Source organism: Aspergillus neoniger (genome assembly GCF_003184625.1).
Source record: "Aspergillus neoniger CBS 115656 unplaced genomic scaffold BO87scaffold_24, whole genome shotgun sequence".
NCBI lineage: Eukaryota > Fungi > Ascomycota > Eurotiomycetes > Eurotiales > Aspergillaceae > Aspergillus > Aspergillus neoniger.
This window is the reverse complement of record NW_020291152.1, coordinates 116779-133600: the sequence shown is the minus strand read 5'-3', so window position 1 is coordinate 133600 and position 16822 is coordinate 116779. Positions and strand designations below refer to the sequence as shown.

Here is a 16822-nt window from a genome sequence, read left to right as displayed (position 1 = left end):
CCAACTTGATGAAGGAACTCCGAGTCTACTCCGGGTCTGAAAGCAGATCGGGGGTAACAAGCGCTCCATCAGGACGTGACGGGACGGTTTTCCTAAATATAAGTTGCGCAGCTTTTTCTGGGGCTGGTGAAAGGATTCTGAAACATGAAGCACGGGCTTGTTGGAAAATCCATTGGTGGCTTTGAACAAGATGTTCTGAAGCCTCCCGCTCGCCATTCAATCATACGATTGGGGAGATGCAAACTTTCTTCGACGGCTAGTACACCCATCGTCGCGTCGGCTGGAGTCAGTCCCTGCAGGCTGGCCTCACTTATCCCAGTGACTATTCAACATCCACTGTCAAGACGCTCGCCCGGTATGGCCGATAAATGGCAACGAGGCTACCAATATATCTTGGCCATCGGAGAGAAGTCATGTTTAAGGCAATCTCACCAACCAGCAGGCGCAGAATCGAAATCGAGGAGAGGCGACGATCCCATTGAGTCCACCGGTGGACCCGACTAGTGACTGACACGAACTGCCGTCAAGTTCAAGTACTACGGTTTTTAACGACCTTCGCCCGGCAGTCTTTGTGCCGGCCGTGTTTTTTGGTCGACTTCGGTCGCGTTTTAGTCCACCTTAGCTTGGTCTTGTAAGTTTTTGCTTTTTCATTCAATTGGCTTATCTTTCTATTAATGCCAATTTTATTTTTGTTGAATTATTTTTCTTTTTTCCATTTTTCCCTTCCTACTTTGTGCTGGGATTCCCTTGCCCCCTCCCATTGGATACACTTTCATCGGATTCGCACAAGAAAGTACAAAGTTCACAGGGACGATCTTCAGCTTACCATCCTCCTTTTGATTATATTGATTAGTTTTATTATATTTTTTTTTCTTTGCCCCCCTCGCTTTTGCTTTCGCGTTTGCCATCCCCTGTTCCCGCGGTGTGCTAGGATCAATGCATGTCGCCTTGTTTCAGATTCGACTCGAGTCCCTTTTCCTTCTGTAGACAGGTATCACTGCCTCTTGTTATTTTTATTACATATTATTATTTCCTGCTCGGCTGCTTTCTTTCATTGGCTATGCTTTTCCACCGACGAGGGTTTGGCTGTTACCAGTCCGCCGGTCACCAGCCATTCATCTGCAATGGCGGCGGCCGATCCGTCGCACTGTCGGACACATCCTCTATCACTTGCCTATTGGATCGGGATCCTCGAGCCCAGCTGTGGCAAGCTCTAGTGGAGCCGCTCGGTGGTTTCTCTCCTCACTAGTCATTGGGTGCGTGGAGTTGGCCTTCGGTTCCCCATCTTCCCCCTAACGAACACCCCTGGACGAAGCTAATGCGCTAGTTTGCTCTGGTTCTGGCAGACAATAACTCCGCTGTCGAATGGGCCTACCTTCATCACTCATTTACTGGGCTAGCTGTCCCCCGCCCGATGTATGGGTCATGGACAAGGTTCTTTCGTGCAAGGCCCAGTTTAGCTCTTGAGCCGGTGTACTCCAAATCACTAGAGGGTGGTCTGGCAAACAATCTCCCCTTTCCCCTCAGATCCTTTGTCTAGACTTCCGCGGCCTTTGGCAGGTAATAAAACTAAATATTTTGGGATCCGATTTCGCGACGCTGCTGCTTTCTTGATCGCCCTCCGATCCTGTTTCCCTCCATACATCCTGCCCCCCTCCTCCCCATCCCCGCGTCAAGAGAGAGACCTTGACTCAGTTCATACTTTGCTCCCCCTCACTGGCCTCTCTTCCCTAGCACACTCATTTGCATTGACGCGCCTGCAGCCTGTGCATTGTGAAGGTGGCAAGCCTTGAACTCTGATTCGATCGCAGGTAAGTACCATCCTTGTTTCTGCATGCCTTATCTGGTCTCCAGCCCTACTTCCAACCGCGTCCCTTGGCGCTCGAAGCAGACACCATGTGCTGATCAGGTCTACCCTTTTGCGCCAGAAAGACTAGTAGACGACGCTTCAATAGATTTTGACGGGCGAACGGCTGGCACATTCAGGCCTCGGCCAGTCGAGCTGGTCCTTGCTGGGGACGTCGAGGATCACAGCATATGTAAAGCTCATGGAAAGCGCATGACGCGGTACTACAATCTTTGGTTGCTCAGTTGCAATTGAGGGGATGTGTTGAGCTGTCGAACATCCACCGACCTTGGGCATACACACACAATGGCCACTGAGACCGTCTACTCAAGCCCTGCGGCGAGGGCCTTCCCGACGCCGTCTGCAACACCGCAAAGACCTCCTTCGATACACATTCGGGCAGATTCCTCCCCCGGCCTGTCGTCTTCGCCTAATTCCCTACCGATCCTGAATTTCTCGCCCGATGCCCGCAGTGACTATGAGGATACTGCTGACGAGGACAACTTGTCGCCACTAGATCCGCGGCGCTTCACACCTACACTACATGCCTCACTTGTCTCCGAAATTCTTTCTCTGCGGCGAGACGTGGAGGGTAAAGCAAAGGCAATTGATATACTCGAACGGACTCTAGACGAATCACGAACGGAGAACGAAGGTCTCACTGAACGTCTATCCAAGAGCACTAAGGAGTCTCGTTCGCTCAAGCATCAATTGCAGCTGCTGGAAGGTGGATCTTCGTCCGCCCTCACTGAGCTAGCACGAGAGCGTGATGAAGCCCTAGAGAACATTACAGATGTCCGTAAGAAGCTAGAACAAGCCCAGAAGAAGGCACGAAGCCGTGAAGAGGAGGTAGAGAGAACGGCACAGCTTTGGAGCCGAGACAAAGATGCTTGGGAAGGCGAACGGAGAAACTTGGAACGAAAAGTGCATGTGGTGGAAGGGCGCCTGAAGGTCGTGTTGAGTGAGGTAGCCGCTGCTCAAGCAGCTGGCTCATTTCACACAGCCCAGAATTCCGATGACTCTGGTCGTGATCGGACCGCAACATTGGTAGAAGTCGGGAAAGACAGCGACTCTGCAAGTGTTGACTCAAGAAGCAGTCAAGGGCATCGTCGGACCAGTGTCACAAGTGTGAGTGCTGACAGCGTCGATGAGACTGACTATCACAACGTGCGGTACTCCGTCGCGAGTGTAGCCACCGCCCATGGTTTTAAGAGCGAGGGGCTGAGCTTGGCTCAAGAACTGGCATTTGACGAGGAAGACGAGTTCGAGTCCTTTGAAGCCGATTTTGTACCAGAGTCGCCCGAGGCACTTCCAGAAGAACGGCCGGCTTCCGTTCACTCGCAGTTTTCTTGCACAATGAGCATGGGTGCCAAGGCGAGGAAAATCCTCGGCCTTTCTCTGACCAGTGCAGATGGCCATGGGTTCAAGGCTGATGGGGGCTCAGAGCCCAGTAGCCCTTTGAAAATGTCCACGACACCCTATGTGTACTGCGACGCAGGCATCCAGTATTCGCCTCCCCCGTCGCCCGTGTCACCATCAAAACCTGAACTACCGTCCGTGGAGCAGACTGCAGAGCGCCGTGATAGCAAAATTGCGAATCACTATAAAGGTAAAGATAGTGGCACATCGGCGCTTACAATTGATATGGTATCGGCTTCCTGTCAAACTGTCGAAGACCTTCCCACTCCCCCATGGACTCCTAAGCTGGACGAGACACCGCAGCCCGCCCCAGAGGTGACCCCGATGGTGTCTGTGTCGGTACAGACGGTGCAAACTCCTGTCGCACAGACAAATGACAAGGGAGTCAGTGCCTCGCCAAACGACATGGAGTCGCCCGAGATTGATATCCCAATGATCGCCATACACCCGCCACACTCGGAGCCCCCTTCGCCCCGAGGAAGCGTGGTTCTTCCACCCCAAACTAAGAGCGTTTCCTGCCAGGCTAACTTCACTCCGAGCATCGACAGTCGAACCATTGGCATCCAGACAGAAGAGATTCGGATTGATCAAAGGCCTGTCAAGTTACCAGCCAGTCTACTCCCATCAGCGATACCCGACCTCCCACTGGGCGAAAATGCCCAGGATCCTCCTATCCAGCCGTATCATGCCCCTCCTCCAAGATCAAAGAGACGGGAGAGCAAATCATCTGTACGCACCAAGCCAGCCGAGCCAGTGCAAGCCTATCCGGGAAACAATGACAACGGCCCGCTGGCTGAGGGGTCCAAGTCAGAACACAAGCGGCCTCTACGATCGAGTAGCCTCTTTGCTGGTTTCGAACAAGCGAGTGATGAAGAGACCCCTGTGCAGCCTAAGGACGTTTTCACCGACGATGATTTCTTGAACCGGCCATTTGCGTCGTATACCTTGAAGAGAGGAAAGCTCGTCTCTACGCACGGACGTCCTAGCTTGGACGAGTCTCCTCTTCCGGAAATTGACGAGCATCTACGAGAAGCCGAGGCTGATTTGGCAGAAGCATCGATTGACCCAGGCTCAAAGGAGGTAGTTGGACCATCTTCGTGGACTCAGCGATTCGGCATTGGAGCAAGGCAGCAGGATATCCGTAAAACAGCCATGATCTCCAACGGGGCAACAGCACATCGGATACCTCGCGAGCGGAGCCCCAGCGAGCCGAGTATGGAGAGTGGTAATGGTGCTCATGGCATTGCACCTCCCATTCCTGTGCCGATGCGGTTCAGTTCCAGGAAATTCCCCGGCGGCAGCGACGGACGGCAAAGTCCAACACCGTCCAATCCTCGCAACTTCTCGGATCGAGGAAGACCGTCTATTGTTCGACGTCCGACCCTGCGCAGAGTTCGGTCTGCGGCTGCCATGTCGCATGTAGATCCGCATGACCGTCCCGGAAGCCGCTCGTCGCCAACCATGTCCTCATCGTCCTGTGGGCCAGACAGTCCCCAGCATCCACCCCTTCCCTACGACGACATCACTGCGCCTCCAGGTAAACGAGCTGTCCAAAGGGGATCGATTCGTCCACCGACAGCGTCTCGCCCCTTTGCGCACGGACGGCAGGACTCTACAGCCACCATTGTCCAACCCACAAGCGTTGTTGACGCGATTGCACAGACAATGGTCGGGGAGTGGATGTACAAGTACATCCGGAGACGGAGGTCGTTTGGGGGTGTCGGCGAGCCGAAGGAGAACTGGGATGGGCGGAATGCAGAAGAGGTATCTGCAAATATTACCAACAGCGGTGCAAGACACAAGCGATGGGTCTGGCTGGCGCCGTATGAGCGGGCAGTTATGTGGAGCAGCAAACAACCGACCAGCGGGCCAGCCCTGTTGGGTAAGAGCGGTAGGAAATGTAAGTCAACCTCTGTGTATTATTATCTAACCTTGGTTTATTCATACTGACCCTAATCTAGTGGTTATCCAATCTGTCCTTGATGTCAAGGATGACAATCCGCTGCCTAAAGGCTTCAACCCTCAAAACCAATTCAATCGGTCGATTCTGATCTTAACACCTCAGCGTGCCCTCAAGTTCACTGCCTCTAGCATTGAGCGGCACTATGTCTGGCTGACTGCACTGTCATTCCTGAGTCACTCTTCCATGGGTCTCCATGACCTGGATTCCCTACCTCCGGTCCCGCAGGAGGAACTCGCATCACCCACCCACGCGGCCACGCTGCGCCGTAATCCAATCCGGGACTCTATCCGAATCGCCAAGGGCCGCCCACGCCCACGACCCAAGGGAAAACGATCCCTTCTCAGTCAACCGGAGCCTGTGCCTGAACTACCGCCTGCATTAGAAGCCGCCGAGTCGATGGATGCTGCAGACCCGCCGACAGTGCCACGGTTCTCGAACCATGCGCGTAAGCGCAGCAACACTTCTCCCCGCATGCCGATCATCCGCAGCTTCTCAAGCCAGGCTACCATGCCCTCAGCGACGTCGACGCGCGGCTCCTCAGACACTTACGGTCCTGTAGTGCCATACGCCAACGGCAGCCTGGCCAGCGTCAGTCGCCGCACGTCCGAAACCAGTGTGCGGACTGGTAATTTCTTCGACGCCATTGGCACGGTCCGCATGGAGGCGTTCATCGACCAAACAAATGGATACAAGGGCCCGCGGCCTGCGCGACACAGTCGAAAGGGGTCGAGCGCCTGGAGCGCAAACCAAGAGCTGGACTCGCCATACGCAGAGGGCCGCGGGCATCTCCGGCATGATCCGTTCGGAGAATTCTGAAAGGGCGGGCCCAAACTAGAACACATTTTAAGCCCACATGATTCATAAGTGGATGCTATAGTTATCTGTATTTTGGATTTATCAAGGCACTTTGGACCAAGTGCGCGCCGGCTATGGATACCACACTTTGCTCGTTCGTTATATTGGCGGGAATAGTATTTAGCTAGTTAATTAGCTATTGTTTAATGTTATTAGTAATAGACGGTCTAGGACTGTTTGAACCATGAGCAGTCTCCCCCTCCAAGCAGCAGCAGCATCATCATCCCGACATCTAAAGTGTATATGCGTGATCAAACTTCAACAGCAAAGATCCCCATTCCAACAAGACAAATAGACAATAAACCCCCATATCTCACAGCTTCGCCGCCTCCTTAACCTCCCCAATCTTCAACTTGGGCGTATACTTCTTCAGCACGCCCTCATTGTGATACTACAACAACAAGAAGAACATAATGATGTTAGCATTTGCAGTATCCCAACATAATCCCAAATCCAGGCAAATCCAGGCAAAAAAAAAAAAAAACAAAAAGGATAGAATCAAACAGAAAAAGCAGCTATCAAGAACAGCAACAAGCAACCCACACGGCGTAGACAAGATAGAGACAGAGAAGGGAGGGACTAAATAAGAAAGAAAGAGATCCAAACACACCTTCCAAAACTGCTTCGAAGCATCCTTTCCCGCTACCCTTTTCAAGATCTTCGCGCCACCGGGATGCTCATCGACGAACTTGGTGACGTCGTAGACGCTGTTGTCGATGATGATGTACATTCCCTTGTCGGGATTGTTGTGCGCGGATACGTCGGCCGGGGTGAATGTTTGGGACATTTTTATTCTTTTATTTTTCGCTTTTCGCGATTCCTTTGTTTTGTTCTTTGGTTTGGTTTGGTAGTTTGGTGGGAGGATTAATGTGTTGGTTGTAGTGGATGTTGAATAGCGGTGATTGTTGGTAGAATGGGTGGATAGTCTGGAATCTGGAATCCGGGGTCGGAAAGTTGGGTGGTTTAAGTTGGCGGCGCGGGCGGAGGTGATGCGAAGATGCCGAGGTTGGTTTGGGGGGGGGAAAGCCGCGGTCGGTTTGTCGCGTGTTGCAATCCGCGGGTTGTGATTGGGTCACGGCTGTGCACTGCGAGTATTGCGGGAATTAGTACCTTACTACTATGGGACCATAGGATAGATACTTGAGATGGCAAGTAGATGTACATGCATGCATACATACATTATAATTTGCTAGCTGTTCATTTGGTATCAACATATAAAGAATAGTTCTACTATATTCTGTCGCATCTTCAATTCCGACTCTTTTCGCCCGCCGCGCCCTGTCCCTTCGCCATCTTCTTCTCCAACCCCAGCGTCTCCAGATCCTTCTTCTTGTAATAGTGTGGCGCCACCTCGACCAGCCACTCTGCCTGCAATGGCATGTTGCTGCGCATGTACTCCTTGCTGGTCAGCACCAGCTCAAAGTAGATCACCCACCGCGGGTTGACTTCGAACAGCGTGCTGGATGGGTGGAGGTACACCGTCTGTCCATTCTTCACTGTGCGATAGCTGTCGCCACCACGCTGCAGTCGCGCCGCGTTGGGGAAGAATCCGGCCGTGATGGCCTTCTGGATCGGCTGCAGATTGTTGGAGCCGCAAGTGCTCACGGACACCTCGACTCGATCGCATAGCTTGGCGAGCTGGTCGCGGACATCGCGCGCCCGTGTCAGACTCCGTTGCTGGAGGAAGTTCTCCTTGGCCCAGACATAGCTGAAGTCGGAGTCAACCCATTGGTTCCAGATATTGAGCAACGTGAGATGATCGCCGCCATCTTTGATGGTGAAGCGATTCCGCGCGCTGTCCGCGTGAATCTTCTTGTCCTTGGGTCGGAAGAAGAGCGCACTCGCCTCGCCCAACATCGACACGATTGACAGCACTTCTTCTACGCAGCCGTACTTGTCGGCTGCTAGAATCGCCTTGGCCAGCATTGGATCTGTTGGGAATTCGGCCATCTGTCGCCCGATCTTGGTCAGCTCGCCTCGATCGTTCAGGGCCCCCAACGCATATAGCTGCTCCAGGGCACGAATGATTGTCTCTGCTGGAGGAGGGTCCATGAAGTCGAAGTCCAACAGCTGGTCAATTCCCAGGGACTTCAGCATCAGAATGACACTGCTCAGGTTGGTCCGTTGGATCTCGGGCGTTGTGCTTTCCTCCAACTCATTGTAGTAAGCCCACTTAGTATAGAGTCGGAAACACTTGCCCGGGCCGACACGTCCAGCACGACCGGCTCTTTGGTTAGCGGAAGCTCGCGAGCAGGGAGTTACAACTAAACTTTCCATACCCGTCCGCGGGTTGAAGACGTTCTCCTTGACGAAGCCTGGGTCAATCACGTAGACAATGCCGTCGATAGTCAAACTGGTTTCAGCAATGTTCGTTGCCAGCACAACCTTCCGTGCCTTTGGCGGCGTCGGTTCGAAGATCTTAGTCTGTAGCTCAGACGGAAGGTTGGCGTAAATTGGACATATAATCATTTCGGGTATCTTGTTCCCTAATTTTCGCGATGTTTCCTGGAGACTCTGTTCCGCCGCCTCAATCTCTTCTTGACCTGTCAAGAAGACGAGGATATCTCCAGGACCCTGAGTGACATGAATTTGGAAGACCGTCGTGATGGCCGCAGCCAGGTAATTCGCTTCCGGCTGAGATGTATAGTGGATATCAACAGGGTACCGCCGGCCGGGGATGTTGAAGATCGGAGCGTCGTCGAAATACTGCTGGAACTTCTGAGCATCCATCGTGGCGGAGGAGATCAGCAATTTGAGATCTGGCCGTGCCTTGGCAATATCCTTCAAGAGACCACAGGCAATATCCGTGGGCACCGTTCGCTCGTGCGCCTCATCAATCATCAATGCAGAGTACTGGCCGAGATCGGGCTCCGTCAAAAGCTCACGCAGCAACATACCATCCGTCATGTACTTGAGCACGGTCTTGTCGCTGGTGTTGTCCTCGAATCGAATGGCATAGCCAACCTCGTTCCCCAGCTTCACTCCCATCTCTTCCGCCACTCGAGAAGCCACACTCATGGCAGCAACTCGACGAGGTTGTGTACATCCGACCTTCATGCCGCCCTTGGTGAATCCAGCCTCATGAAGGTACTGCGGAATCTGCGTCGTCTTACCAGAACCAGTCTCTCCTACGATAATCAAAACTTGGTGGTCGTGCACTGCCTGAATGATCTGATCTCGGAATTGGTAGATGGGCAGGCTCTTCCGCGTGTCCTCCATCGACTGTGCCTTCTTCTCGGCCGCATCAATCTGCTCTTGAAGCCTGCGCTGCTCCTGCGTCATAGGCTTTCGAGTGCCTTCCATCTTGGCATCCACAACGAAGTTGATCTTCTGCGAATCATCAAACACGTACTCATAATCGCCCTCGTCAACGAATTCGGCCCGGTTGATCTGTGCCTTAGCCTTGGCTGTCTGCTCCATCTCCCATTCTTCGTGCTCCGTAATGAACCGCTCCTGACCAGCGTCATCGCGATCCACATAACGCTTGTAGAGCGCGTCTTCCTTCTTCTTCCGATCGATTTTGCCCTTCTCTGTGATATAGTCCTCGGGCATCATATAACCATCGCGATAATCATCAATCCGCAACCGCTCCTCCGCAATCCGCAGAACTTCTCGGTTACGCGCGAACTCCTCCTTCTCCTTGCGGGTCAAATGGGGATTATCACGCAACTCTGCCGTCTCCTCGGCGACCTGTCTGCGCAAGAGGGCCAAGCGCTCCGTCTCACGTTTCTTCAAATACTCCTGTCGCGAGCGCATCCTTAAGTCAGGCATGACAGCCGCCCGCGCAGACGCATCATCCGCCAATGCTCGTCGCCGCGCAGCCTCACCAGACCTTGTCCGATCCTCGACGATCTTCTTCGTCTTGCCATCATCCTTCTTAGCAAGGCGTTTCGCGAACTCATCTCGCTCCTCCAGGTCGCGTTTCCGGTCTTGTTCCTTCTTCGTCTCTGGATCCAATTCTTCAGAGGCATTCGACCGCGGCGACGCCGATCCATCCTCCAACCGAGTCCGTTTGGAAGGCGACTCCTCAAATTCACCCGTCTGCTCCTCATCCTCGTATAGCTCATCTTCAGGTATCTCCTCATCTCCCCAGCGATCATCAAAGTCATCGGCATTCCGTCGCCGTACCTTCTTCATCCGGGGTCGGTCGCGAGATTCCTCTTCCCGACTGCGATCGCGTTTGCGGCTATCATCCTTCTCCCAGCGGCTGCGACCACTCTCGCTGTCCTTGCCGCTTCTTCCAGTGCTCCGATCTTTATCTCTGCGTCGCCGTCTGTCCCGTTCGGCCTCGACATTCGCAGGGCCTAGTGACCCCCGAGCCTCGGGTACGTCATCATCCTCCATCTCCAGCAGTCGGTATTTCTTCTTTGATGAAGCAGCATCACTGCGCTCTTTGGTTGCTACATTGGCACTGGTAGCGCTGGACCCGGCCCTTACCCCAACCCGTTTGTAAAGTTCGCCGCAAAACGGACCAATGTCATCGGAGCTACCGTCCAGAAAAGGGAGCAGCTTGTCTTGCAAAGCAGAAGCTGACTTGGCGGAACTGGCGGTGGCAAGCACGAAGTCGACGACGGTAGGGTCCGACGCGTTCGTAAGGCGGAGGAGAGAATCCGACACGAATGTTCGATGATCCATGTTGTGAGGGTGAGTTTTCTCGAGGTTGCACAGCCGAAGTAAAATAGAATCGCAGATACTGGTAGGTCCTGGAAGAGCTTTATGATAGCAAAGTCTAAGACTTTAGCATTCGGTGGTGAGAAACTTCCAGTTCGAATACTTCAGTGATGGGGCTTTAAACCGAGCCGCACATCGTCGCCGCGTTATTGAGAATAAGGCCAACAACAACAACAAGGGGATCGTAATTATCCAATGGATTTAATATAGAATCGGCGACTTGTTATTGTAAAGTCGGCCGTAGCCGTTGTTAGAGAAAAGCTCGGGACACAAAGGCGTTGGGGAGGGTCGGGGAGACGCAGGCAAGATGGAGGTCGCGGCGAGGAACTGCAAGAACGCCGCGGCGGGCGCCAAGACCGAATTTAGGTCGGCCAGTGGCGAGCCTCCGACGAAGGTGCTCCAACTCTCTCTACCTTTTTGCATACAAAAGTATACGCTATTCGGATGATTTTAATTTATTCACGCGATACTTAATTGGGTGTTTTGCTTCGTCCAATTCAAATGTACATTTCAATATCTAATTCACAAGCATTATCCTGTTCTCAAGCCGGCTTGATCACGTCGAGGCGGTTTCTCGTCTGCCAAGGACACATAGAATGGAGTAGTGAGGACAATAGGAGAAGGCAAAAGCACGCGGGGAGGAGAAAAGGTATATCGAATCAAGTGAACACAATGTCGAAGAGAAAATGGCGCACACGCCAAGGATATTTAATACATAGACATCTAGAAATAGGGTAGTAGAGGCCATCAAACGCCCAAAGTGCACGAGCAAGAACTACTCCAGTGCTCTCGAGTCACTCCAACAAAGGAAATGAAGCATCAATAAAACAAAGGTGGTGAAGAGAAGAAGTGTAGTGGGAATCAAGAGCGGAAAAGCAAAGACAGATGGCAGGCATAGGATTATAGACATGTCGCCTCGGTCATCCTGCGTCACGAGGTTTTCAACCTGCAGTGACGACATAGGTACATGAAGGGAAGGAACCGCGATAGGGAGGTAGAAAGAGAACAAAAAGGAACAGAAGCCTATCATCATCGCTAAATCAACGAGTCATGTTCACAAAGGAAATTTTGAGGAATGAGTGGACAACCACCCCTCCATGGGACTAGCATATCGGTCATATCAACATCGTCCAAATCATGAAGGATGGTCGGTAAAACATCCCGATCACATCAAGGTCATCGAGAGAAAAGAGGCATTAATATCAAAAGCTCGGTTCTCCGCATAAACGCCGTCATTAGATGGTACTGTAAAGGGAAAGCGCCAACTCCGTCCAAATGCACTAGATATGTCAAGTCGTGGTGATTAAACATCGATCATCTCGGCGTCTTCCGCCAGGACCTCATCGGCAGGGCCCCAGTTGCCTTCGTAAACGGTGGCACCCGCACGACGCCGGCGGGCGACGAATTGGACCCCGTACGTTTCTAGCACTTGGTCCGCAGTGGGTCGGTCAAGCGGTTCAGGCGAGATCATCCAGCGCACAATATTGTCCAAAGCCTGCTCATGGCCAGCGTCGACCATGAAGCTAGGGGGATCAACAAGCTCGCCAATTCGAGCAGTAGAGGTCATGTCCCGCTTGCTTGTGCGACCTCCGAGGAAGCTGTCCACGCCGTAATCATCCTCGCCAAAGTCTGAGGTGCAGAGCTCTTCGAACGATGGTTCCTCCGAAATCGGATTACCGGACGCATCGCGGAAGACGCTGGTCTCAAAACTCCAGGTCAAGCTGGGGATATCGCTCATGTCTCCATTGCGGAGCTTCTGCCACGAGAGGCCATTGTCAGGCAGCTCAACATTGCCGGCGATCTCGAACATAATGAGACCCAGAGAGAAGATGTCCGCTGGTTTATCATAGCGGCCCATTAAGATCTCTGGTCCAATGTATTCGCGGTCACCCTCGCCTTCGATGCCATCTTCTGCTGGCCAGCGTGCGGCCATACCGAAATCGGCAATCTTGAGCACGCCCTCAAAGGTAATTAGAATATTGGCTGGCTTGAGATCAAGGTGAATGAATCCCATGTCATGGATATGTTTCAAACCCTGCCACAACGGTTAGCACCATCCTACATCTGCTGGGTGACTGTAACCATCATCCAAAGGTTAGTACCTACCATTGATAGTTCCAGCATTATCTTCCAGATTCTGAAATCGTCCAGCCTTGCCTTGAGCCCAACTTGCGCAAGGAAGACATCCAAGCTGCCTTCTTCACAGAATTCTGTCTGAATGTAAAGGTGGCCGTTGTCCTCCCAACTGTTCATAAAGGAAATGATGTGGTCCGAGTTAGTCAACGACTTGAGTATGTCGACCTCACGAATACGGCGTTCGCGGTCCTTGAGACCCGAATATGGCTGCTTCGATTTCTTGACAGCCCATACTTGTTCGGGCACCACTTTGGGAGGGAACATCTCCCTCGGGTAAGTAGAGATCGATGTGTCGTGAGGTTCAGAAACACGGTATACTTGAGAGAATTCACCAGTTCCAACAAGTTCTACGCGTTCGAACCGTGAAGTTAGACTGGGATCGACATCTGGCGCATGGTAACCAGCCAACGGAAGGCTGGGCCGTTTTCCAGACTGGAAGGAATCACGAGGGCCAGTTGGAGTTGCTGGCAGATTCGAAGAATTGAAGTCGGGCTGACCCGATTGCTGTTCATTCGAGATTGATAGTCCACTTGGATCGGGGAATAGATGGTCTTGCGGCGTACGTGGAGAGCCACGCTGGAACCTGTCGTGCAAGGGACTTGAATTGGTGCCTTTGGCCTCCGCCAATCGCTCAAGAGAGGCAATCTGCGAGACTGGAGGCGGATAGGTTCGAGACGGGAAAAGGCTCTGCTTGGTAGGTGTTGGTGGGAAGTCGTTTTCGCTTAGTGGTTGGCTATTGCGGCCGCAGGGCGATTGAGATGGTAATAAGTCATCGCCGTCGATGCTAGCAAAGCTTCCGCGTCGGGAAACCTCGGGCCTGTTGAAGGAACTTCCAAAAATCCCCATGCCTCGCGCAAAAGGTCCGGATTTAGGGCGTGTGCTAGAAGGATTGAAGGGTGACGGGGGTATTGTGTCTGATTGCCGAACCAAGCCTGACATCTCCAAGGGCCGTTCTGGCTGTACTCTTCCACCGGTAGGGAAGAGGTTAATTGGTCTTTTGCATGGGGTGTCGGGCATATTCTTGCTAAACCCTAGCGTGTTCTGGGGATCGTCGGCATTGCGGTTCTTTTTGGATATGAGACCAGTCGACATGAACGCCGCTGGGAGAGGCTTGACTAATTTGTAGTTCTCAGGCGTGGCAAAGGAGTCGAAGGACGAGGTCGAATCCTCGCGGTTAAGATGCCGCACCGGCGCAGGCCGAGCGGTCCCCGCGGGGAGAGACTTGGAGAAGTTTATTATCCCTCTGGGACGATCACCCTTGTGAACAGGCTCGTGGGTCGGAGAGTCGTCTCCAAGACTCGAACTTGAGGAGGATTGTGTGATTGTTCTGGACAGGGGATGAGCAGAAGGTCGGGGCTGTTCGGCGTTGTTACCCGTCGACGCAAACAATGGGGTACCTGGCGACGGCCGTGACAAGAACGGACTGTCCCGGTTTGGCTGGAAAAGATTCTGATCCAAAGACATGCGAGGTCGGACTGAGGGCGGGGTCCCATTGTCTAGGGCGTCTGGTGAATCATCCATAGCCTTCGCCCGAGCAAAAAGAGAGCGATCACTCTGACGCTGCTGTAAAGTTGACCGCCGTAGAGAAGAGGACCGTTTGGGAATGGTGGCAAACGGGCTGAACGGTGTGATGGGGGGAGGGAAGGAAGGTGTGGTCGACTCTGGGGAAGCTTCTTCTTCAGGCTCTTCAGCAGCGTTCGGTGTGACTTCATTATCAAAGATGCTAAATTCGCCCGATAAACTTGCTGCTTGGACGCTTCGTCTTTTAGCCGATGGACTGCCGCGAGACACTCGATCTAGATTCATAATTCCGTCGCTCCGTTTCAGCGGGCTAACCGTGGCATATGAGCCAAACGTGCCACTCCTGCGCTTCTCAATGCGGGAAAGGGCTGGGCGGGGTCCCAAGGTGGAATCTGCGCATGCAGGCGTGTCACTTGGACAGATGTCTCTAGCCGTGTTGTCGGGTTGAACAAGTCCAGGAGTTGAGGGTGTGTTCTCCACGCCAGGTGTTGTTGGGACTGACGGCGCAGGCTTTGCATTTCCCTGGTCCGTGGAGACGTTCAAAGCACGCTTCACGGGGCTCCTCGGAGAGGTCCGCACACGGCGCATGGTTGGCCTCGTGATCTTTCCGGTTGGGTGATATGGGACTGCGAATGGAGACTGGTGAGAGGAACTGGGGAAAAGGACAAAGTTGCTCTGGGTGGATCTTCGTGAAGGTGACAAAGGCGACGAGATGTATGGCGTTGTCTTGGACGGCGAATGACCTCGAGAAGCGAGCAAGGAGAAGTTGGAGCTCTTCGAAGGTGAACGAGATAGTGACCGGCGCAGTTGTCGAATGGCCGAGTTAGCATCCATATGGTGAATGCCCGTGTGCGAAGGCAGGTGTAGTGTGCCACCCGCATCACGGTGCGGCGAAAATGTCGCGACCATGATGACCACGATCAGTCTGTAGAAGATAAAACAGAGATGCTAGCTCTCAGTTCCTTTGAAGGTGAGGCCAAGCTCACTAGAACGGTCAATAATAGGTTTGTGTCGTGATGAGGCCGGCTAGACAAAGTGTAAGGTAGTATAGAGTACACGACGCGGGACAAGTTGACCTCAAGTCGCGATGGGCGTACACAACAACAGAGTCTTCTGGGCCCAACAGAGAGAGTGTGTGTGGCGGTGTTTTCTTCCGCCTGTCGGTCTAGCCAGTGACAGGGGTCGGAAGTTGTTGTTGACCGCAGTGGAATGCTAGGAAAAGTAAGGCTGCGCGCCTATGGCAGGGTGCAGCCAAAACAAGTCGAAGATGCGAAACGACGGCTGTACATCACCAGCCTATTCCGAGACCACGGGGGGCTTCGAATGCGCTTGTTGAAGCCTCCATACACCCCAAGAGTGTGTGGGAGAGGGCAGGAACAAGCACAAGCACAAGCGGGGACTCTTTCGCGCTGAGGCACGGGGCCACGCGCCTGAAACACGCAATATCCTTGAAGGGAGCTTCGCAGTGTCGCTCGGCGCCTAATGCGATATCGTTCGATAAGACGGAATGTTTCAGGGTGACAACCCAGGCGTCAAAACAAGCAGGCGCGACGCGCGAGGATGCAGCGGCGACAGGAACGAGGACAGGCGCGACGAGGCGGACGCGAGAAAGTTCCCAAACTGCGAATAACTGCAAGCGATGCGCGAGAAGAGGTAACGAGTTGCAGAGAGGGATGCGAGAGGGATGATTTTGATTTGATAGAAGGACACCGGCAGCAGCAAGATTCGTCTCCCTTCCGTCTCCCTTTCTTCCTTTAAAACCTGAATGACTGCGCTTCTCCGGCAGAGGGACTGATTGCGCAAGGGGTGACGCGAGATGATACCCCAAAAAAAGAAGCAGACAGCCACGCGAAGCAGAGGAGTCGAAACGAAGAAAGGGATGGGGAGGCGGCAGTGGTGGACAGCAGTAGTCGGACGTAGTGGAGATAGTGGTGGGAGATAGGATGGGCGGCCGGACGGAGGGGCTGGCGACTGGAGACGGAAGTTGCGGTATGCAGAGCCAACCTTCAATAATGAGAGATCAATCGTCCGATGGATTTCCCTTATGGGAGGAGAGTTTCGACGGTTAAGGTTGGGGAAGGTGGATAGTCGATGGCTGGAGAGAGGACAGGTGATGATGGGGACACAACACACTGGGAGAGGTTGGCAAGGAAAAAAAAAAAGAAGCGAATGAACATAGTGGTCAGTTAGGTGACCACGACTAGTAGTTTACTAAGGTCGTCTACTAGGTACTTAGCGATTCTGTCGGCAGGATTTGAGTGGTTCAGGTTCAGGTACCCAGCCAGTTACGCCTTGGGAACCTTGATGTTTCTGTCGCACGCGCGACTCTCGCGTCGTTTGTTGTTGTTTGCCCCGCTCCTTTGGGTTTAGCGCCGGAAGTCTCACGCGTCTTTTTTCCCACCCCCAGGCAG

The 16822-nt window shown here is 53.1% G+C and overlaps 4 protein-coding genes across 4 annotated transcripts; 2 read left to right on the top strand and 2 right to left on the bottom strand.

Moving 5' to 3' along the window:
• The first annotated feature begins 589 nt into the window (after positions 1-589).
• On the top strand, positions 590-1671 carry BO87DRAFT_107374 (uncharacterized protein). The gene is made up of 2 exons (XM_025617840.1): positions 590-1256; positions 1347-1671. The coding sequence occupies exon 1, from the start codon at positions 675-677 to the stop codon at positions 1215-1217; it is 543 nt and encodes a 180-aa protein (XP_025477820.1). The 5' UTR covers positions 590-674; the 3' UTR covers positions 1218-1256; positions 1347-1671.
• A 41-nt stretch (positions 1672-1712) lies between these two features.
• BO87DRAFT_107335 (putative nuclear migration protein) lies at positions 1713-6254 on the top strand. Its single transcript, XM_025617838.1, has 3 exons — positions 1713-1811; positions 1929-5165; positions 5227-6254. Exons 2-3 carry the CDS (start codon positions 2153-2155, stop codon positions 6042-6044), a joined length of 3831 nt encoding a protein of 1276 aa, XP_025477819.1. The 5' UTR covers positions 1713-1811; positions 1929-2152; the 3' UTR covers positions 6045-6254.
• Positions 6180-7175, bottom strand: BO87DRAFT_378218 (cytochrome b5-like heme/steroid binding domain-containing protein). Its single transcript, XM_025623752.1, has 2 exons — positions 6694-7175; positions 6180-6474 (listed from the first exon to the last, which is right to left on the bottom strand). Exons 1-2 carry the CDS (start codon positions 6868-6870, stop codon positions 6397-6399), a joined length of 255 nt encoding a protein of 84 aa, XP_025477818.1. The 5' UTR covers positions 6871-7175; the 3' UTR covers positions 6180-6396.
• A 4599-nt stretch (positions 7176-11774) lies between these two features.
• On the bottom strand, positions 11775-15470 carry BO87DRAFT_107287 (tyrosine protein kinase SWE1). Its single transcript, XM_025617837.1, has 2 exons — positions 12861-15470; positions 11775-12789 (listed from the first exon to the last, which is right to left on the bottom strand). Exons 1-2 carry the CDS (start codon positions 15318-15320, stop codon positions 12058-12060), a joined length of 3192 nt encoding a protein of 1063 aa, XP_025477817.1. The 5' UTR covers positions 15321-15470; the 3' UTR covers positions 11775-12057.
• Positions 15471-16822: the final 1352 nt, after the last annotated feature.

Excerpts from the sequence above, each read along its gene's own strand:
- BO87DRAFT_107287 (XM_025617837.1), bottom strand. The coding sequence starts at position 15,320 with ATGGTCGCGACATTTTCGCCGCACCGTGATGCGGGTGGCACACTACAC. Across the intron at positions 12,790-12,860 it reads TAATGCTGGAACTATCAATG|GGTTTGAAACATATCCATGA; the intron begins GTAGGTACTAAC and ends CCGTTGTGGCAG.
- BO87DRAFT_107335 (XM_025617838.1), top strand. The coding sequence starts at position 2,153 with ATGGCCACTGAGACCGTCTACTCAAGCCCTGCGGCGAGGGCCTTCCCG. Across the intron at positions 5,166-5,226 it reads GGGTAAGAGCGGTAGGAAAT|TGGTTATCCAATCTGTCCTT; the intron begins GTAAGTCAACCT and ends ACCCTAATCTAG.
- BO87DRAFT_378218 (XM_025623752.1), bottom strand. The coding sequence starts at position 6,870 with ATGTCCCAAACATTCACCCCGGCCGACGTATCCGCGCACAACAATCCC. Across the intron at positions 6,475-6,693 it reads CTTCGAAGCAGTTTTGGAAG|TATCACAATGAGGGCGTGCT; the intron begins GTGTGTTTGGAT and ends TTGTTGTTGTAG.
- BO87DRAFT_107374 (XM_025617840.1), top strand. The coding sequence starts at position 675 with ATGCCAATTTTATTTTTGTTGAATTATTTTTCTTTTTTCCATTTTTCC.